Genomic DNA, 23,276 nt, shown 5'->3' on the forward strand with positions numbered 1-23,276 from the left:
CTCCCCCTCCCCCATCCCCCCCCCACAGTGGGTGATGTTTACACACCGCACCAGGTAACTAATTTGAGTCTGGGTCGACTTAGTTGGGGGCGCACGCCCGGTTCAGAGATCGTCGTCACCGGTGTTGGATGGCCGTAAGCGGCCCGGGGCGGGCGGTCGGGCTGGGGAATCGAACTCGGGATGGCCGCTTTAGTGGGCACAGCGCCGCTAACCCGCAAACACGACAAAGACAAAGGATCCCCCCCACACACCCACCCACCAACCACCCACCAACCACGGTATAGCCTCAGCAGACTCGGGGGGGCAAGTGCTGTTAGGCGAAGCCTCCTGATGAAGGACGCCCCGCCTCCTCGCCCCGCCCCTCACCGCCAAGCTCCGCCCCCTCACCACCAAGCTCCGCCCCCCTCACTCTGAGCGGGCCCCGCCCCTCGCCCCCAACTTGTTTTTCTCGGCGCGCCGCTCGCAGCCTCCAGCAGAGTGGAGCGGCGCTCTTGGCAGAGCTCATCGGCAGTCGCGGCAGCAGCAACACCAACAGCAGCAACAGCAGCTCAACAACAACGCAGAGACAACCAACAAAGACGAAACAGCGCTTCCCCCCCCCTCCTAAAGCTATTCGAACGACGGACCTAGCAAGTGCTTGACGAGGAGGAGGGGAAGGTGGTAGGGCGATTTAAGTCATTGCCGGGTTGTTTTTTTCCTAGTAGTAGTTCGTTGCGAAGCGAAATTTGTTTAAAATAATAAAATTATACAAACATTGTTTTTGAGTACCTCACGCCTCCGAATCGCGCTGTTAGCGGAGCTGCTGCCGTCTCTACACACCCCCCTCTCCCCCGCGAGGTATGACTGCACTTTGTTAAACATTGCACATTTTGATTTACGCTGTTAACGAATTGCGTTTCTTTTGTGATGCCAGATCGTGATTTTGTGCAGTAGGTGCCGGTTTAGTGATGCCCACTGGGTTGTTTTTTTTGTGTTTTTTTGGGGGGGGGTGTTGCAGTCGGCACGCATTAGGTCTTCCTCGTCATCATCATCATCGTCGTTAGTTATGGAGCTGCACATTCTCGAACATCGTCTGAAGATCGCGAGCATCGCCCGGGAGAGTCTCCCGCTCTTCACTCACGGGCTCGTCAAGCTCGCCTTCCTCACCGATCGCACCCGGTGAGACACCGTGAGACACCGTGAGACACGGGGAAAGCGGTGAGACACGGGGGGTGACACGGTGGGACCCGGTGAGACACGGTGGGACACGGGGACCCGGTAGAACACAGGGGAGCGTTGAGACGGGTACCCGGTGAGACACGTGGGAGGCGACACGGTGGGCGGGCCACACGGGTTCCCGGTGAGACACGGTGGGACACGGGTTCCCGGTGAGACACGGTGGGACACTGGGACACGGGGTGGTGTTACACGTGCACCCGGTGGGACACGGTGGGACACGGGTTCCCGGTGAGACACGGTGAGACACTGGGACAAGGGGTGGCGTTACACGTGCACCCGGTGGGACACGGTGGGACACGGGGTGGCGTTACACGTGCACCCGGTGAGACACGGGTGGGAGACATGGTGGGGTTGGGGGGGGTACACGTGCCCCCGGTGAAATATGGGGACCCCGGTGAGACAAAGGGGATACCGGAAAACTTGCTTTCAAGTCCCGGGCATTTAACTGTCTGCATTTTTGGTACCGTATTCAACCTGTGACGCAAACTCCGTGAATTCGTTAAAAGTAACTTGGACGTTTCACTTGCACCGTGATGCAACGCTTACGTACGCCGGATACGGGCCCCAAAACCTTAACGGAACTTGTTAAATGCCCAGTGAATATTAATTACAGGAACTGTGCTTATCTCATGAAAACCCTTAACTCCCGTTGGCAACGCGTTGTTCACCCGTCTCCGACCCCAGTATCTTGGAGCGAACTTCTTAGTGCCGGGCCTTCGAACCTTAACTGGAACTTGCAATGTACCCCTTTTGCAATGCGGTACAGTCACTTACACGTTGCGCCTGCTGCTGTATCGATTCGCGATCATATTAGCACGCGGCATCCGATAAGAACTACATAATTTCGTGCCTTCGAATCTCGGAATAGGATTTTACGTGTATAGATACTGGAGGAATCCGATGAGCTATTAAGCTCTTTTTTTGCACAGGTGTCCAGTAATCTGGTAGTGCAATCGTTAGCGCGTGTTTCAAAACCGCGACCAATGTTAATCATGATTTTTTTATACCCATTTTTTTTATTGTTGTACAGTTTCTCAGTACCGGAGTCACCCAACAAACAAGCACACACGAAAAAAACACCAGGAATCATTGTTACTGGCCGGGCAAACTGCTATTGACTTCAAACATAAAAACCCACAACGTTTATCGGTGTCGATCTCAAACCGCGGCGCTAATCCGAGCTTAGAACCCCCCCTAACCCCCTGCATTAACTAATGCCGAACCATCCAGAAGCTTAACTGGGAACCTAACCCTGTTGGCAAAGCCTCGACCTCTGCACAGAATAATTTTTTGTACCCCCCTAACCCCTGTCCCGTTTATGAGTAAAACATAAAAAACTCAATAATTCGCATCTGACCTTTTGTCAATGCCTTAACGGTATAACCTGCTGCTTGAAGGTTTCTTCCACAGGGTCGTCGGCCAGAGGGTTTGTTTGACCATACTTCGCCCCACGCTCGTCAATGCGTGATTTTTTTTTGTTCGCCGTAGCAGGGAATGGAACTCGAGCGGCTGATTTCTCAGGTACAGCTTTTAAGAGTCCCAGAAAATGGACCCCACAGGCCATGCCCGGTCCCTTGACTCCGACCACTCTGCTTGGCCACCGTTTCCTACACCCAGAACTCTTAAATATCCAGCAAACGTCTGGCCTGTTACTGAACTCTTCACCTACACACCCCGCCCTGACCTCGCGCTGACTCTCAACACCGACCCCGAATTGTTTAGCGCCCGGTCATTCGCATTCTTACTAGTCACAGCCGCGTAGGGTTGGTGTCGGTTGCATTCACGTGCACTGCTGCTAGCGTTATAACCGCATTGGGTCTGCGTGGTTAACTTCCCAACAATGTTACACCGACCCCCATTGGGTTTACGCGGTCACAATCGCGTTCGTTTAGTGCCAGTGAAATTGATTTCCGTGGCTGCGTTTGCGTCCCGTATTAACCACGTCACGTTTGGTTTTGTAGTAACCCTGTAAGCGTTGCATAGTAATGTAGAATCCCCATACCTTTTAACAATAAAGAGCAATAATCCCTACAGGTGATTTTCAGCCCGCTGCTGGATGAATCCACACACACACAAGCCTTGATGGTTATCTGACCATACTTAACTTAGCTGGTCAATGTGGGTTTGAAGGGAAGGTTCCAGGATCAGTTAAAATGTCACTTACCATGGATGTTAGCCATGGTCTTGAATCAACTTAACCCCCCCCCTCCCCACCGGGACATAGAACCAACTTTTAGTACTGTACCATATTTGCGTTGAGTCCTATAATTAACTTTGGAACACCGTGAAATGCTAATTTTCTATCTAAGACAAACATCACAATGGTATACAGCATAATGTGTTAATTGCGGCCATTTGATTCATGCCGGACTTGCGCCATTGAATCGGAATATGTATTTATGCTCGAGGGAATCATGTGAGCTAAGGTGTTGGCCACCCTCTCAAGCAGGGCCCCCAGGGTCTTCAATAGCAACCCACCCAAAGCCCTTGCTCAGCTGCTGCTGCTGCAACAAGATGCTATGTGAATGATCTGGTAAAACAAAAATGCCACATTCGTCAATAACATGCTAGCGTCATATTATTGAGTAATATTAATTACATGTTTTTTTTTGTTATTTGCCCTTGTGTACTCCTGCCAACACAGGTCCTTAGATTTCACATGCCAGCGAATCATGTTATGAGAACTGCTGTTATTCCTGCCTACGGTTGTTGTGTTGTTAGGTACTGTGTAGAGTATTCATGAAATAGTGGCACAGCTTTAAATCCCCCACTGCCTTGGCCTTTTGAACCCAGCATGCCAGTGGGCGGCAGTGCCAAGCATTGCTTGCAGAGAAGGGGTGCATTAAAACGTAATGTGGTGGTGGTGGTGTCGGTGGGGTGCAGCTTTGACCTGTACGGTGACTGGTCAGAGGGCATGAGTCCACTGGGCACACGTGTGGCAACTCCATCAATTCCACCGGACAGCAAGCAACGAATCTTCTTCCTAGTTGCCTTCCTGGCCCATATCCAGCCACTGTCTTCCCCGCCCCCAGCGTCTTTACCTGGCTTTTAACCGCGTGGGGGGGGGGGGTTAATGTATTTTTGCAAGTTATAGGTCGGTGTGTGTATTGAGGGCAAGACAACGGACGAGGGAGATTGCACATAGAACCATGAAAAAATGTTCCCCCAGCAACAACCCACACAAGATGAGCAATGTTTAGTAATAAAAAAATAAATAGCCGCATCGAGCGCAGTGTGGGCGTGTTTGTGGGTAGCGTGACTTCTGCCCATATGTATTTTACGAGTTAATCTCAATTTAGATGTCTGCGTAAAAAAGTGCTTATTTCTGCGTGCCGGCAACTCAACGTAGACAATGACAGTACCCAATACTCGTTGCACCGAGTAAGAGTTGATAACAGTTTGATTTTTATGATTTTTTTTCCCTTCCAACAGCTAAGTGCAGATTAATTTACATACAGTATGCAGTAAATACGTTTAGAAATTATTGTTCCACGACAGGAAATTAAAGTCAACCTTTCAGCTGACATTAAAAGACGTTAAGAGACATTCCCTTACATTCATCATCTTCCCTGTACGTGGTTTACTTTAAAATATATATTATTTTTCTGTCCCTTCGAGCAAGAGCGTGTCATGTGATGTGGATTAATTTCAGCTTTTTTTGTTAAAAGCTAATCCGTCACATTTACAAAATCCAACAAATTGAGTGAAAAATTAAAGGTCTGCTTTATTCCCCGCCCCCATTAACTTGCATCTTGGAAGCATGCTTGTGTGACGACTCTCCCCGCTGGCTATTGTCGCCGCTGAGTCGGCAAGGTGGAGTCTCCACGCATTTGCCAACTTTTCAAATGGCGATTTCCGTTTTTGAGTTGGCAGCCAGATTTCCCGACCAGTTGCAGACTGCTCATCGTAGGTTCGATTTTCCATTGTCGTTCAACGAATTTAGGTTTTGTTTCTTGTTCTCAGACTTGCAAGGGCAAACGTGAGTGGAAATGTTTGTCGGTTTTAAACCCCATTCGCATGCTAAAGTATTGAGTTGGTCAACTTGGTAAATCCATTGCCACGTTGGTTCATGAAATGTGCAGCCTTGTAGAGGTGGTTTAAAACAATGCTTGAAATGTTAACGTAATCTTAACACAATTAATGAGAACACAGGGACAATGACCAACGCAGGTAATGAAGGGCTTTGCTTTGTTTCCTCGTTTTACTTTTTTTTTGCTCTAACACCTTTAACACGCCGATTGTTTCAATTGGAAGAGGTTGGTTTATTGTCGCTGTGATATCTTTCAGCAGTTGAGCCCTGGGGTTTTTTGTTGTTGTTGAAGCTTTAAGAGATACGTGCCTTTCTTATTCTTGCAGTGATGTGAAGGACGGGCGGCGGGTGTGGCTGTTACGTGATAAACACATTGAAAGTTTTATAGTGTGGAAATAAATGTTTGCACTTTGCCTTCGTTTTCTATGTATGTCAAATCCGCCGGCAATGGCTTTGTGTGCTGTGAGCCCAGGGAAGTTGAACATTACATCGGGAATATTATGGATCCGTTCGTTTGATTGGCAGTTTAATAAAAGTTTGATGCCGGGGTCGGTTAGAAATTAGAGGTGGCGGTTTAAATTCAACAGAAGCTTAAAATGGTAGACACGTGGAGTGGGTGCTGTGTTGTTTTTAATAAGGAAGTCTAATGAGCAGCTATATATAGCTGTAAAGTTAGATGGGGGGGGGGGGTGCTATGCAGGCTATTTTTTTCCTTCTGGTAGTATACAACTTCTGATGTAATAACCTGTACGTGTTTCCCAAGTTTTACAAAGTGCGTGTTTGGTTTTTTGGTTCAGAATACATTCCTGCAATTTTTTACTATAAGAAGGGCTTTGTGTGTGGAGCATTCTTTTCTAAAATTCCACAAAGTAGGTGCATGGTGCTTTTATAGAAATCATTTTTTTAGATAGTTTCATTCGGTTACTAAATCTTTTGCACTCGATACTCGAATAATCCAGATTTTTTTAACCTACTTTTATTGAAGGTGGTATTGAGGAAAAGTTATTTTGCTTGCTGTGCTCATCGGAGTGTTTTTGAACTCGCATGGCGAGCTGTTTGTGATAAGTTCTTTACAAAAGATGTGCGCCTAAATGGCCCTTGTTCCGTCTCATTTTTAAACGCGTTCTTTGTGGTGATGCATTGTGTAGGTTCAGGTCCAGACCGTCAATTACGGTCGTTGTTTTATTTATCGCGGCAATTCAAGTTGGTGCTTATGTCACATTAAGTAATTGAAGTGGCACGTTTTTTGTTAATGAGTTGTTGGCATTTGTGTGTTTGTGTGTGTCTTTCAGGTGTAAGTTTTTCAGTTTGACGGAAACACCAGACGACTTCACCTTGATTGTGGATGAAGAAGGATTTAAAGGTAACCATTTCTTTTTACAAAGCCAAGCTTGTAACGCAATTTTGTTTGAACTAAATGTTTGCCTTTTCTTTCAATGTCTGCATTTCACCTTTATTCTTGGAATCGTCTTTATGTAATTGTTTTTTTGGCAAGTTAAACCCACACTCCCGCTCCCCCACTGCGGGTATACATCATAACCGTAGCGTAAGATACCAAATGGTAAGCGTCCCGTCTTTTTTTTTCCCCCTGGTGTCGTGAACAATTTGTTGAACACGGGAACTCCTCCTCCTCCGTGATTATCAAAGCCTAAAAAGGAACGGCCACTGATGTCACTACTACGACGATAATATCTTAACACGGGTGACATACACAGCTCTGGTTGCATCAGCCGCCCTCTCCACTTCTAAGGATTGTTACCCGGCGCCCGGGTAGAGAGAAGATTCTTGCTCTGCAACCGAGGGGTGGGTTGGGGTGGGTTTGGGGTGGGTGGGTCGGTGGGGTGGGTGGGTTGGGGTTGGAGAGTGCAAGAGAGAGGGGGTTTTCGGGGCTTTACACGGAATGTGCTTGTGCCATCAATTCTCTCCCCAACCCGACCCTGGCCCACTCCCGTAGCCACTGCTACGTTATTACACGGGTGGCACAGCGAGCAGGCGAGGGAGGGAGGGAGGGGATTCTTTTTTTCCCCTTCGGTCGACAGCATTCCTCTTGGCAAGGAGCAACGCGCTCCTCTCTTGCAGTTGGCCCGCTCAAAAGAAGCGCACGTCCATATTGACGTGCAACTTTTCGAAGGCCATTGATTAATTTACACGACGGCGGCTAAATCCTATGCACTTTTCATTATCAATTGTCGCGTTAGTTTGTTTATTTACGATAAAAAAACTGCAAGGTGGGGGTAGGTGGGTATATGCAAATAATACATAAAATACACATCGTTTCATATAATCTGTTGCACATTTACATCGCTGTTGGAGGTGAGGGCCCCCCCCCTCCCTCACCGTGGGTGATGTTGTTTGACCATACTTCACCATACTTCACGCTCGCCAGCACGGGGAGGTGAAGGTGGGGGAGCATAGATTTTGGAGCCTAGTACAGTTTTTCAAGTTTCATTTATTAGGTATAGCCCTGTGAGCCATGCGGCTCTGAAGTCGGGTGCAACCGCAACAAACAAAATATGAACACAGAACATCCCAAAGCGACGACGCGCAACAGAAACATCCTGGAATAAACCAGCAAATATTCCACGCGAAAAAAAAACTTATTAAAACGCTGTGTGCAACGTCGTTTGCTACGCTTGCTCTGCTGAAGAAAAAGTTAAAGAATTTGAATTGTAGTCTTAACAGTTTTTGAATGTAGTCTATATTTAGCCCATCTTGATATATATACCCCCTTTTGCCTATGAACATACCAACAACTACCAACATAGAGTGAAGTTGCAGTGCACGTGCGAATCCTTGCGATTAGCTACTTGGTGTTTATAAAGGGGGCGGTGGTTATAGTACAGTTTGATGTCTCTCTTGAGAAAGAATTCTTGGCCTCGTTGGGCTGTGACCGAGTTACAAATAAAGTTACATCTAGCAAGCTTCAAGATGGTTCACGTTAAAGCAGTTGCTATATTAGAATATTATTTGAACGTCAATGGGTGTTCTGGTCTTGTTCATTTATGTGTTGTGTGTGTTGGTAAACGCTCAGCGCCACCCTCAAGATGTGTTTTGCATCACCCGGGGCTGGCTTCGCGAGGGAGACCTGTTTATTTATGTCCTTGTTATACACGGCTTGCAGTGTTTCTCGACAGCTTTTCCAACCGCTCGTTTCGCATTTCCCCAAACACTGATAGACACCCGAGGCAGCTATTTAGGTCTTCATATGTATGGAGTGTATATCTTTCTTGGGAAGCACAAATGTTTTCTTAAAAATCGGTAATTGCTGTCCGTCCCTCGTATCGGTAAAGGTTTGGCTGCGTTGCTCTGTTACGGAACTGCTTAAAGTTATTTTTTGCGAGCGAAACGTTAGCGGTTGTCGCACGATGTATTTTTTTCTTTCTACACGCGAAAAACATTTCATCCCCCCCCCCCACACTCAAGGAGTCTTGCTCTGATTAATTATTTTCAACAATTGGAAGATGGAATTGGAAGTTGTTCATCTCCATGTGGGAAAGAAAAAACAAACGTTTGAGTCTTGATGATGGCTTTCATAGTCCTTGTGATTTCAGAATAAATATCTGTTCTCATAAATAACGTTTGGCACAATCTTGATTTGAAGCATTAGTGACTGCAGGAATCCATACTCTTTGGTTCTTTTGGTAAAGTCACGTAGGTAGAAATAAAATAAAATAAATCACTGTATCGGTTCTGCCTGGTGACGGTCGCTTGTGTTGCGATTGAAACGTCGTGATTTATTTTGTTTTATTTCTACCTACGTGACTTTACCGAAAGAACCAAAGAGTAACGTTTGGCACGTTTTAAAAATGCTAAATGTCGCACGTAAGCGCTGCAGAGTGCTGTTGATGGACTCCATGGTATCTTGGGTTTGTGAATTGTTTCCGAACAAATATAATTTTACCAAACTAAAACTAAACAATTGTTTTATTTTTCCAGGTAAGGCCCACTGAGCTGTATAGATCTTTTTTCAGAAGCGACCTGGCCGCCACAAATGATCGCTCAAGGAAGTGGCGGCTTATCGTGTGTAAATTTATAGCAGCCAAATTACTCTAAATGTGTGATGTTGATTGTAAATGTGGAGGGTTAAAACCGAACGCCCCGGAGAAAAATCAACGCATCCACGAGGAGAGACACCGCAAACTCCAAATACACAGCAGGCGTCAGGGTCGGGATCGAACCCACGACCTCCTGTATACCAAATATACAGGCATCAGGGTCAGGATCAAACCCACGACCTCCTGTATACCAAATATACAGGCGTCAGGGACAGGATCGAACCCACGACCTCCTGTATACCAAATATACAGGCATCAGGGTCAGGATCGAACCCACGACCTCTTGTATACCAAATATACAGGCGTCAGGGTCGGGATCGAACCCACGACCTCCTGTATACCAGGCGAGGTAGTTAACATCTCCTAGCCACCGTGATGATGATGAGAGACGTGAACTCCAAATATACAGCAGCAGGCATCAGGGTCGGGATCGAACCCACGACCTCCTGTGTACCAGGCGAGGTAGTTAACATCTCCTAGCCACCGTGATGATGATGAGAGACATGTGAACTCCAAATATACAGCAGCAGGCGTCAGGGTCGGGATCGAACCCACGACCTCCTGTATACCAGGCGAGGTAGTTAACATTGCCATCTCGGTGCCAAGAATGTTGTGTTGACCTTGATGACTTTGGGTTGCAAAGGGCAACCCTGTGTTCGTGTCATAGTACGTTCTGTTCCGTACTTCCTTGATCTATAAATTATAACTACGGAAACGTACCTTGCAAGTAACCACTCTTGTCATGCATTACACTTGCTAAGTGTGTGCTTTTTATGATTGTGTTGTAAATTGTCTGATCTGTGATATGGGGTCCGGCCATTTGATTTGAACGAACGACGCTTGTGGAATATTCCCAATGAAGCTTGCCACCTCTGCCTCGGGGGAGGACGTATGCTTAATAGAATGCGATTATATTTTTTGTTTTGTGCAATTTTTGTTCTTGACTGTAGCCAAATGAGCCCTTGATAAAAGTGTAATGCGAGCCCGTTGATTTGATTGGCTGTGGGGGCACGCTGTGGGGGCACGCTGTTGCGGGCCTTGCAATTGGCTGCCGTGGACCAATAGAGCGTCGACAAGGAGAGTGCTGCTGGGTTTGTTTCCAAGGGCTTTCCACTCTCGGATTTGCAGAGCCAGCAGTTTTTCTTAGGCTTTCAGATCCGATTGGATGGTAGTGGCTTTTTGTTGTTGGTTTTGTTTGTTTTGCGTAACTATAAAAATCCCTGTTTTATTTTCTTCATTATGTTGTAGCCTCCAGCGGCTCCTGTTTATTAAAGCTAGCCCAGGCTTTGGAACAGTCAACATTACGTTGGGCTAGCTGTGTGGTAGCGTGCTTATGCAATAGCTCGATAAGTATGTTTTTTTTTATCTCGGATAAATACCAGCTTGTTCTGCAGTTTGCAGAACTGGCAGTTATGTTATATCGTGGCTTAGATCCTTGGAGTGCCCCCCCCACCCACATTGAATTGTTAAGCAGTGGAAGGTTTGTGAAATTAGTGGAGCCGATTTCACCGTTTTGAATATTTAATGGGGGTTGCCGTTTTTAAAAACCTCAAATGTGATGTTGCGCGAAGTAATGAAGGCTTTTGATTGGCAATGCAATTATTCTTTTAGCATTATTACATTTTTTTAATTTCAGCAAATGTATTAATTACCGCAGTTGCATTCACTCTCCGAGCCCATTTATTATTTAAGCACCGTTACAAATTTCTGCCGAAGTAATTAATTCCACCTTTAGTTATTAGTCCTTTTTTTGTTATTCTCCCCTAATGTTAAGAAATCGTTGGGTATTATTTTTACCCATTTTTCATACATCACTATCACTGTCATGGTGTGTTCTTTCGTCTCCTGGCTTGCCTTACATTTTAATTTTATTCTTGCATTTTGTAAACTCTATATTTTCATTCCGTTAAGCACTGTGCGGCATTCGAGCAAAACATACAATCGTGTTTGCCAGAACCCGCTCCCTATAATAGTCACCGGCTATACATCATGTGGGGGTTAACAGGCGAGCTCATTTCTACCCTTGGCATGGCTATAACGCGGCCACTGCTAATTAAAATGAAGTAAACACGTCCCGGCGGAGACACCAAGAACTGTTAAATTGTTGGTTGCGGCAACTCTGGCTGGCTCAGACGGGCTGGGGGGAGGTTTTTTGCGTGCTCGTCAATTGGTGGCCTCGCTGCTGTTGCCGGGCAGAGACTTTGGTGGCCACTTGCGCGCCCAGGGGATCTCCATTTTACCGCGCAGAAAGAAAGCGGGAGGGATGATTTTTTTCTTTCCTCGGCTATTTTGCACACACCCCCCCCCCCCCACAGCCTTTTCCTCACTCGCACATCACCGGCACCGCCACCTCAGAGGTCGTTGCAGAATATGCCCTGCAGATGGTAGCCGAGAGGGGGTTGTTATTTTTTTCTTTCTTAAAACCTTTTTGGTGTTTGAACAAAAACAACTGCCTTTTGTATTTGTGATGTGTTTTTGTCAATAGATTGTAGGGATAAAAAAAAAATTCTGACCCGGTGTCTTGAACCCGTGCAACAGAACCCCAATGTTTACTTGTTAATTGGTAGAGCATAATCGGTGAATGGTTTTCATTGTATGTCTTTTGTTGCTTGTAAATGGCAGATTTAATCTCAGAAGGGAACGAATATATATTGGTCTTGGCAAGAATCTTACATGTTTATTCACGTTTGGATATAGGGATGGGCGGGGGGGTTGGTGGCCCAGGACTGGAGTGATTCTTTTTTTATTCAGGAGTTTATATTTGAACCTGGACATTGCGTGAAGCCAGCTGAGCTTTTCAATGGTATTTTTGAGCCAGGTGATAAACTAAATCTGTACAACAAGTTTATTCCAATTTTGACTTGATTTTGTAATTTGTTTTTTCCAATGATGAATGCCTTCCAGTTTTAAGAGTCCAACGGATCGGCGCTTTGGAGCGTTTACTATTTTTGTTGTTGCGATAAACTCCAGCTGTCTTGATGTATGCACGTATGTTGAAATTCTTTCGCACCGTGCGTAGCCAACCGTGCTAATCGGAGGTAATACGAGAACTCGTCAAAAAGGTTACAACCAAGCAACCATCGTCATCGTCTTCATCCGAAATAATAATACGTTTTTTGTTTAACGCAGGTTTTTAACATTTTTTTTTTCTCGTGGAAACGCGCAGAGCTGCCGGTGTCGGAGCGGCTCACCGTGGAGGACGCCACGTGGCTTGCGCTCAACGTGGTGTCGGGCGGAGGACACAGCCCCAACTCGCCGGCCGTGGGCGTCACCAAGATCGCAAAGTCCGTCATCGCTCCGCTTGCCGACCACAACGTCTCCGTGTTCATGTACTCCACGTACCAGACTGACTTCATCTTGGTGAGATTGCTGGGCGTGCGTGCGTGCGCGCGTGTGCGAGCAAGCGAGCAAGAGTGCCGAGTCTTTGTCCCGTAGTTTGCTGTCCTCCCCCTGTACCGCACCTCCGATTTGGCAGGGTTGGCTTACGTACGTTGCGACAGAAGTTCAACATGCGTACACGCGGAGTCGCCTCACCCGCCTGCTTGGGCTTGCGCGAAGTGAAACGGGTCGGTGGATTAGTCGAGGTTTGCGGTCGTCTGGCTCCGCAACTGGGTCATTGTCTCCTCCACACGTTGGTGTATTCCCGAATGTGTGTAATTGAAGAAATGGAAATGTGTGTTGGCCACATTTTCTCGTTCTGGAAACGGCCCTTGGATTTTGACCAGCTCCCTGACAACTGAACAAAATAATTTCGTCTTGGTTTACATGTTGTCTTGCCTAATATACATTTTTTTTAATATATCTTTTTGAGACATTCTTAGCAGATTAATTGAAAAATGCTTTGGTTTTTAAGTATGAATGACACCGATTTAGTGTGACCTTTTCATAAGGGCTATCAATACGTTTTGGCTTTATTTTTATGGTAAGTGTTGTAACCTTAAAAAGGCCGACTCAGAATTGTTATGTTTTGTTTATAAACATTTCACTGTCCTTGCATTTATGTCAATATTGTAAAATATACATAGGCAATGTTTTAAAGGTCTTGCGTATGAGGCACGACTTTTGTAAAAACAAGTAAAAAAAACAGCTCGCTCCCTTTTATGTTTAGTGTGCTTGTGTCAAAAGGTAAGTTAGTGTGAGTTTTCACCGCTGTGTTTGTGCCAAATTCAATTTTCGCTGAAGTTTTGCACATGTCAGGGCAGTGTCCCAATTTGCTCTATGGCTTTGGCATCTTCTTTGGAAAACTTAAAGGACTGCCGATTTTCTTCAACACTCCCAAATCAGAATGACATTCGGAATGTGCCCGATTTAACAGTCGATCACAATCAAGCGATCACAATCAAGTGACTGAAGGGATCGGTTGTTTACGCTAAAAGAAATAAGCGTGAAGTATCAAATGGAGACCCGTAAAATGTTGTTGAGTCCTTAATGAATAATTTTAAGCAAACACTTTAATCTGTGCGAGTGGCTGCAATAGCAGCATGGCCTTGTCCTGAAAACCATTTCTCCTCTTTCCACCCCCCCCCTCCGAGTCATAATTGTAATGCACAGCACACGTATACGATGGATGTTAATCGGTATATTTTTTTGTATGGAACGCAGGTGCGTGAACGAGACCTCCCGGTCGTGATGCATGCCCTCTCCACGGAATTCGCCATTTTCCGTGAGATTGACGGCGAGGTGGTGGCCTTGGATGACACCGTCATTGTCAACGGCTTCGTGAAACCTAAAAGCGGTGGGTTGTCTACGTATTTTTCTCGATAATTTGCAAGTAACGTTTTTTCATGAATCATTTACGTACGCCCAACGTTTTCCATTCGTACAAGCCTCTCGCTTTTTTTTCCCCCTCCTGCCGTGCGTCCGACATGCAGTGAGCAGGCCGGTCATCCACCCACTGACGTGCCCCGTTAACCAGTTCTGCGTGACGAGCCTCGACCCCACCACTCTGCCACTCATCACAACTCTTCTCATGGACATCATGTTCTACTCGGGAAGGTACGTTGCAGGACGCGAATGAGGCCCGGCTGTTTTTGCTTCAGATTGAACCCCGTTTTTGCACTGTACGTAGCCAACTATGCTCATCAGAGGTACCGGGGGGGATGAACAACAAACTAAAATTCGGTTCTAAAAAAATGTAGTTCTCAATTGAAATCGAATTTTTTTAAGAACTGATTTTTGGTCTGGTAATGTTGCCCGGTGTCGCCACCTGCGATAAAAAAATTTTTTTACGAACTTGAGTCGTTAGTGCGAAGTGACATAAAATGTGCAAAAGAATTTAGTTAAATTGTGTTCAGCTCCTGTAAACTAAGCAATTTTTTGGAACTAAACTTTTTTTTTATTTTACCAAGGAAGGCCCACCGAGCTATATAGCTCTTTTTCAGAAGCGACCTGGCCACAAATTAATTCTCAACGAAGTGGCTTATCACGTGGAAATTTACAGCAGCAGCCAAATACTCTAAACGCACGTTGATTCTAAATGTGGAGTGAAAAACCGGAGGACCTGGAGAAAAATCCACGCGACCACGGGGAGAACATGCAAACTCCAAATGTATATAGCAGGCGTCAGGGATAGGATTGAAACCACGACCTCCTGTATACCAGGCAAGGTAGTTAACATCTCGCCACTGCGGCGCCCCTGTGACTGCTGTACCGGCGCTGTACTTGTTCCCGTACTCCCTGTGTAAAACCCGGCGTCTGTGTTGACTCTAGGGTGGGTGTGCTACAGAACTTGTTTTTTTAAATTCCCACTCATCTTCTTAAGGCCTACTTTTTCTACACCCCCACGCCCTGGCTCCCTCTGACGACAATCGGAGTAAGCTGTTTACAGGGTTGTCGTGTTCCTTTTTGCAGCGGCAAGGACTCCACGGCTGACAGCGCAGATCGAGAACTCATCAAGTTTTTCTCATTCTCCTTGATCGAGGGCTACATCTCCCTGGTCATGGATACCCGCACGCTCCAAAGGTGATAGATTTTCTAATTTAGGCGGTGGTTGTAGCGAACGGTAGTACCAGCGACCACGCTATGTTGATGTAGTTATTTCGCGGAAATCCTTGTGTTTTTAAGGTCTTGCCGTAGTTTGAAGCATTTTTTAAATGTTGATTTTAAAAGTCATGGCAAGCCCTTTGTTATTGCCAGGAAATTTCTCCTGATGCCATGTGCAGTGACAAAATTATGCTGCGAGCTCGGTTTTGACGCATTAATTTGACTCGTGCCTGTTTTGGTGAAAAAATCTGTAGGTTTCCGAATAACCTGCTGTTCACAAGTGCCTCGGGGGAAGTGTGGCGGATGGTGAGAATAGGCGGGCAGCCTCTGGGTTTCGGTAAGTTTGAGCGTCGTCTGCCAAACTCCAAACTTCGTGCACTTTCCCGCACCTTCGATTAGCACGGTTGGCTACGTACGATGCGAAAGAAGTTCAACACACACACGTACGTACATAAATTCGTGTAACGAACCACTCCTTAATTGTAATCCAACTTTTCATGCACCCGCCTCTCGTACTTTTAATTATGGAAGCGCCATCGTATATTAAAGAATTTTGCCGAGCAAGTGACACTCGTGCACCTCGTTACATAATTGACTGTAAGCTACAAACATATTAGTGTCTTGATAAATGTTGCTATTATTTTATTTTGAGCCTTGTACAGTTAACGGAAGATGATGGATGAATTTTTAAAACTTCGACGGGCAAATTTTATTTTCTCGTGGCTTCAACCCCCCCCCCCCCATGGCTGTCGTGCGCCTGCCTCACGAGGTGACACCTTCTCTCCAGTTCCCCTTGTGGAATTAAGTTTGCTATCCCCCCCCCTTCCCTTTGTAGTTTGCTTGTGCTCAAAGGGCACATTTTGCAACTTACTGTGTTTGCAAGAGTTAAATGTCTAGCCGGTGGGGGGTGGGGGGGGGCATTCAAGTATTGTTGCCGCAATGTCTGCAAATATTTTTTCTCTCCCCCTTCTTAAAACACTTCATTAAATGGTCTTGTCAACAAGCTATTAAGGTTGCATTAACGGGTTTAGAATTAGGCAAAAGGGTTTCTGCACATCACAGGGTGGGTAACAAGCTCGTAATTGTGCTCTCCTTACAAGCTTGCAAGCGCCGGCTAACACAAAAAAACATGTTTTTAGTTTTTATTTTGCGAACATTTAATGGCAGGTCACCGAGACTGTTGGGGGGGGGGGGTGGGTGTAAATGTATCCACCTTCGCAAGTGAACAAATTGCTTTCCACCCGACCCGGTCACATGTAATTGGGTGCAATTGCCCTCGGTTGCATCTGGGGGCAGTGGAAATGTTGTATCTGGAGCGTTTTCTGCAAACTAACCGCGCGTGCTGTTCCGTCTGTCTAAATGGCCGATGAGTCGGCATATTTGCATGCTAACGGTGATGATGCTTATTTTGTAGGCGTGTAAAAGCTTTGTAGGAAATCACGCCGCGTTGTCTCCCAACTGTGTTATACGATTCTACACGTGTGTTGTGCCAGTAAATCTTTCAGTGCTTTTATGATGCCGTCTAAACGGATTATAAAACTGGACATAGTTCAAATGGACAGTTAGTCCTGTTGAAAATGACTGTTTTTTTTTTAATCATACCAGCGTGTGTCACGTCTGAACATTCTATCCTCGAGCAGTCATTGAGATTTTTTGTTATTTTTTTAACAGAACTTTGAATTCCCCCCCCCCCCCCATTTAAAAAAAAAATCTGAAACAAGTTACATCATTCTTTTAATGGCTTTGATGACTCTTGGGCAATTAAAAGCTTTTGCTTCAGGATGTGACCGAGTTGAAACTCTGTTGGTATTCTGCGTAACCGTGTGTGCCTTGTTGTCGCGGGCAAACTCGCGCGTACAGGATGCTCCGCCAACTATTTTTTTATGGTGCCAAATGAACGTTTGCCGCTTTATACATTCACACGTGGCAGCAAAAAAAAACGAATGTTTGTGCGTTTTTTTTTTACTTTTGCAGACGAGTGTGGCATCGTGGCCCAGATATCGGAACCGCTCGCCAACGCAGACATCTCGGCCTACTATATCAGCACATTCAAGTTTGATCATGCTCTGGTGAGTTTGAAATCCACTCCACAAAAAAATTATGTTGGCGCTGCGTTCGTGATTTTGGCACGAGAGTGTAAATTACAATTCAGCTGCTATTACAGGTTTGAATACGCAACAAAGGTTCCTCATTATAGGTAAAAACAAATATAAACTTCAGGATATCACCAAAAAGGTTGAGTTTTTTTTTCCCTTTGTCCTAATTTTGCAGGTTTCGTAGCAGCAGGTTTTTGTGGTTAATTTATTTCATTATGACGGGGTGGGGGGGACAATTGATGTGTGGGAAATTGACCTGGCGTTGACTTGGGCTGTCCCAGTTGCGCAGATGCTGCTGGAAGGCTGTCTTTGTTTCTGGCTAGAACCACACAGTACTCGGTGTTGGCTGACGAAGGCAGGCTTTGGCAGGAAAGTCGTAAAAAAAATGAACTACTTAATTTCTGAAACTTTACTTTCTAGCCTTGCTTGTTAACGGGCGCAGCTTGCACGAGTGAATTTTTTTCTTTGAACGATTTGCAAAAAAATATACGCGGAGGTTTGTGTAGGGGAGGAAAAAAAACACCCAACCGGTTTTAGCTGTTTATGCTTTGCGAAGCTCAAAGTGTGCAAATTTAAACGAGCATTTCGGAAGGACAGAGAGGGGCCCTTTTTGCGCACAGTGGTTGTTTTCAAAACGTTACCACCTTTGAGTGAAAACTCTTTGCCGCAAGAGTTGCAAATGAGGAAAAATATAATCTTGTTTATCAAGTTTTCTCAAAAATATTATAACGGACAAGTGTTGTGGCCTACCCGTGACACTAAATGAACTTTAAGTAGAATGTAACCTTGATGTACCATTTGGCCGGTTTAGGTTTTTGTTTTTAAACTTAAGTTGAGGAACTGATTTTTTTTATTTTCCTTGACCTGTCCTTCATATAGTGGAACCCATTTAAAAAAAAAACAAGTAGAGTGAGGGAAAAAAATATTTGATCACCTGCTGATTTTGTACGGCCAAGGCAACAAAGTAGTGGCTCAAGAAGAAGCACATTAAGGTCCTGGAGTGGCCTAGCCAGTCGCCAGACCTTAATCCCATAGAAACCTACCATTAAAATTATAGACTGATTATTTCTTTGTCAGTGGGCAAACGTATGCGCCTACCCAAGGAAGCTTTAGCGTGATGTATGTTGTGCGTAGTGCCGCCCAGTGGCTCCAAACCTTTCCATTTATGTCTCTACGCCTCTCCTCAAAATACAAACTTCGTGTTGTTTTAGTCTTTCGCAATTGCGCATCTTAAAAGTAAATCGGAGGTGAGCAAACGGGTGGGGCGAGTGCGAACCTAATCTCCAACAATGTTGTATAACGTCGCAAAGTAGAGCCTTTGGTGCTTGTTGCTCACACCATGACTTCTGCATTTCTTGCGTCCAGACCTGTAGCCGATTGCGGGGGTCGGGAGGGGGTAGTGGGGGGATGGGGGGGGGCGCGCCACATTACCATTTGAACCTTTACAAATTAAAGTACATCATGCGGTTAATTAAGCAGGATCCATTAGGTGGAAAGCTGACTGTGTCAATTTTACGTTCTGATGGTTTAAAGCTCCCCCACCGCTCCTGGTTTATGCATGGTCAGCACTATGCAGCAGTTCCATGACAGCCCTTTGAAGCCAGGTTCGTCGGGCGTGCACTGCATTCGCCAACGATGGGTAGACACGCGTGCGCGTGAGAGAGCCTGTCTCATTTTTCCAGTCGGACGCTTCGATAACCTTTAGAACAAATTAGTTCATTTTTTCAAAGGAGAAAAAAAAAACTTCCCTGCTGTATCATTTTTTTGCCCCCCTCCTCAATCCCCACCCTTTAAACGTAGATTCGTATCCCACATCGATGATTATGATGATGCAACCTCCAGTGATTCTACCATTTTGGATAGAAAATCATGAAAGCAACACTTGTTTCAAGTTCCAGACAACGGAAGAGTGCTTTACGGTCCATAAACTTGTGGGCCTAAACGGGGTGCCAGCTTGTTTTGTGATAGTGACACAACGCCGTGATAGTGACACAACGCGGTGATAGTGACACATCGCGGTGATAGTGACACAACGCGGTGATAGTGACACAACGCGGTGATAGTGACACAACGCGGTGATAGTGACAACGCGGTGATGGTGACACAACACGGTGATGGTGACACAACGCGGTGATGGTGACACAATGCTGTGATGGTGACACAACGCGGTGATGGTGACACAACGCCGTGATGGTGACACAACGCGGTGATGGTGAGACAACGCGGTGATGGTGACACAACGCCGTGATGGTGACACAACGCCGTGATGGTGACACAACGCGGTGATGGTGACACAACGCGGTGATGATGACAATGAAGTCGGCTGGGCTTGTCCCGTGCGTGCCTCGGGATTTTTGCCATTTCAGCAGCCCAACCCACTGTGTGTGCGTCCGTGGCTTGTGCTGCTCGCGCTCAGGGCTTGGACTTCCTGGCCGTGCCGTTAGGGAGTTCCTGCCGCCTCGGTTCACAGCGGCTATCGCGTGACTCCGGTTTTTCCTGAAGAAAAAAAAAATTATAATGACGTTAACAGCTAGAACAAAGCTAATGGCTTTTTTTTTACTTAAAAAAATCCACATTCGGTTATTTATTTCACGTTTTTTTTTTTGTTGAGCTTGTGTGAAAGTTAATTTGTTGCTTCTTTATCGTGGATGGCTCGTATAGGGTTCATTTTGAAATCCACTGTGTATAGTACCGTAAGCGTCTTCCACATCTCGAGGATAGGTGCAAGCGACATTGTCCAGTTTTCCCGGTTGGCTTTTCGAGATCATTAGACAATTTAAAGTGTTAAAGTGCTTTTACAAAAATTGACAGCAAAATTTTGCGATCGCACGTGGCTCTGTTGGGTTAGCGTTCAAGCTAAACGTTGAACAAAGTTGTAATTTTCCGCTTTTTAAGGATACGTACAAGCTCCAGTGACTAGAATTTTTTTAGTTGGATCGCAGGTCATCAACACAACTAAAACCCATGTTTCGCCGTTTACAATGGACAGCAAAACTATTAATAATAAAGGTTTTTTTTTTGTATCGCGTAAAATATAACTGTCGTTAAACCCGTCGCCACCAACCCGACGCAGCTAAGTTAGTAAGGTTTGTCACGTAAACTAACCGTACCAATTGGTTACAACTTCAGCACACCGGTTGTGTCTTGGAGACTAAATTTTGAGTACGACGTATTTGCTGGTGATTACAACATCCAACTTCATTGGGCAATATTTACAGAATTGTGTAAAAAGTATTAAAAAAACTCAATACAAATAGAAAAGCACGTTGTTGTTGTTGGTGGTGGTGGTGGTGCAGCTTCACGCGGCTGCTCACTGTACCGCACTGTGGCCGGGCCCTGGGCATGTGAACCAATCACGGAGGAGATGTCCGGTCGCGTTAACGCAGCAGCAGCAGCAGCAGGAGCCGTGGGCCCCGTGGTGTGTTGGCGTTGGATGCCTACCAAGTTTTTTTGTTGTTGTAACAAGCAGGGGGGGGGGGCGAGGCGGGGGAGTGGGGTTGGGGGGCGATGCGGGGGGGCGAGGTGGGGGGGGGGGTGGGGAGGCGGGGGGGGGGGGGAGACGGGGGGGGGAGACGAGGCGGGGGGGGGAGACGAGGCGGGGGGGGGGAGACGAGGCGGGGGGGGGAGACGAGGCGGGGGGGGGAGACGAGGCGGGGGGGGGAGACGAGGCGGGGGGGGGAGACGAGGCGGGGGGGGGGAGACGAGGCGGGGGGGGGGAGACGAGGCGGGGGGGGGGAGACGAGGCGGGGGGGGGAGACGAGGCGGGGGGGGGGAGACGAGGCGGGGGGTGGGGGAGACGAGGCGGGGGGTGGGGGAGACGAGGCGGGGGGTGGGGGAGACGAGGCGGGGGGTGGGGGAGACGAGGCGGGGGGTGGGGGAGACGAGGCGGGGGGGGGGTGGGGGAGACGAGGCGGGGGGGGACGAGGCGGGGGGGGGGGACGAGGTGGGGGTGGGGGAGACGCGGGGGGGGGGGGGGGGGGTGACGAGGCGGGGGGTGGGGGTGACGAGGCGGGGGGGGGGGGGACGAGGCGGGGGGGGGGGAACGAGGCGGGGGGGGGGAACGAGGCGGGGGGGGGGACGAGGCGGGAGGGGGGTTGATCAGCCCAAGTTGCTTTGCAAATCTCGGCCGTGTTTTGTTAATTTGAACCTGAAAGTAACTTAGTCTTCCAATGAACAGCAGTTTTGTGTCTTCGCTTTTGCATTTACAGCTTGATAATCTCCCTGTCACTAGCTTGCGAGCGGTGTTTGTTTTACATAAGCGATTGCCAACAGTTTAACACGTAGGCTTATGGATTGCCAACAATTTGAGTATTTAATACATACCAAATGTTCGTGGTGTGTAGTTCTACTCTGTGTTAGAGATCTATTTTTTTCTCCATATCCAGTGGCTTTCTTTCCTGTACACTAAAAAAATAAATGGAGAATGCAGGCAATATATTTTTTTCAGGACAGTGGATGGATACCTACTTGGTCTATCCCATAGATGTAATATATATATTTGTAGGCATGAAGTGTTAACTCAAGTACGAACAGTGCATGATTTATGAGGCATATCACTTTCTCCACATTTTTCATATTTGCACAGCTCTTCAGGATAGCGAACAATAGCACGGCGACTTTAGCTCACGTTGACATTTGATAACCTTAGAATTATACAAGTTCGTACGAATGCGTGAAATTGTCTAGCGTGTCTTTTAAGAGGTATCTGAAATAATTGTTGCTGCGTATTGGAAATCATTGCCGAAGTAAAGCTTACGCGACGTTGTAACCGTGTTTGGTCGGGCAAAGTACATGCACAGCCATTTTTTGTCAATCCCACTGCTGGATGAGGGCCACCCTATGCCATATGGAAAGATGAGGGTTATTTGGCCATACTTCACCACAGCGGTCAGTGCAGGTCGGTGGCGCAGTGGTTCGTACACCTAACCCCACCGCACCTCCGATTAGCACAGTTGGCTACGTACGGTGCGAAAGAAGTTGAACGTACGTACAGAGTGCAATGCGCTGTGAACCCGGCAACCAGTTATGGATTCCCGGCCAAGGCTTACTTCAGCGCAGAGTGATATCTGAACCACGCACGATGACCCCTTTCCCCAATCCGCTCTGTCCGGCGTGGTGAAGTATGGTTCAAACAACCCCAACGACAGATGCATCCATGAGGGGAGGCCTTCGATCAGAATGATTAGATTTATAAATCTCTATACATTATTTTTTTGTCATAATTCTTTAATGCAATGCCTCGTCCCCTTTCTGTGTGTGTGCTGTGTAGGTACCAGAAGAGGATATCCAAAGCGTGGTTTCCATGCTGCAGCTGACTCCGGCGGACAACAGATAGCGTTACAGCTGTCGTTATCCATTTTGGGAGGTGTGGGGCAGCCCCCCTTTTAGTTAATGGGAGGGGGGGCCCTTGGGTGGGATGTCTGACAATGTGTGTTTCTTGTGGGTGGGTGGGGGGGGTAAAGAGGTGGGGGGTGGGGGGTGTGGGGTGGGGAGAAAGAGGAGTTGTTAGAAAAGCAATGGAAAGGTCAACCAAGCCATATTGGCTTCATGGAGACACTTAAGGAAGTGTAGGAAATTATGTTTTCCTTTCCAATGTGCCAGCACGATAATTCTCCCGTAGGGCTGGTTTCAGTGCCGTGTTATTCGTCACTGGGAAGCGTAAGAGAACGCGTCGAGGGGCTGAGGGCAGCAACAGGGGGAGCGGGATCGGGTTGAAGAGGGGGTGAGAGAGTAGGGAGGGTTTGACCCATTGTGTGTAGCGTGTGTGTGTGTGCCACGGGCATTTGCGCGTACACGTGATTGTCCCGTATGGAACGTATATAGAAGTTTTGAAGTACCTAAGCTACTAGGACATTGATGGCCTGCATTGAAGGTTTATTTATGAGACAGGTGCTG

General features: G+C 46.8%; 1 protein-coding gene across 1 annotated transcript; it reads left to right on the forward strand.

Annotated features, from left to right (window-relative positions):
* The first annotated feature begins 447 nt into the window (after positions 1–447).
* On the forward strand, positions 448–22,825 carry LOC116939187 (cytosolic arginine sensor for mTORC1 subunit 2-like). The gene is made up of 10 exons (XM_032947290.2): positions 448–837; positions 998–1,158; positions 6,541–6,611; positions 12,470–12,663; positions 13,906–14,038; positions 14,175–14,298; positions 15,154–15,264; positions 15,540–15,622; positions 17,260–17,354; positions 22,651–22,825. The coding sequence occupies exons 2-10, from the start codon at positions 1,046–1,048 to the stop codon at positions 22,714–22,716; spliced, it is 990 nt and encodes a 329-aa protein (XP_032803181.1). The 5' UTR covers positions 448–837; positions 998–1,045; the 3' UTR covers positions 22,717–22,825.
* The last annotated feature ends 451 nt before the right edge of the window (positions 22,826–23,276 follow it).

This window comes from Petromyzon marinus, chromosome 5, assembly GCF_048934315.1.
Source record: "Petromyzon marinus isolate PM22_M1 ecotype Great Lakes invasive population chromosome 5, UKy_Petmar_22M1.pri1.0, whole genome shotgun sequence".
Classification (NCBI taxonomy): domain Eukaryota; kingdom Metazoa; phylum Chordata; class Hyperoartia; order Petromyzontiformes; family Petromyzontidae; genus Petromyzon; species Petromyzon marinus.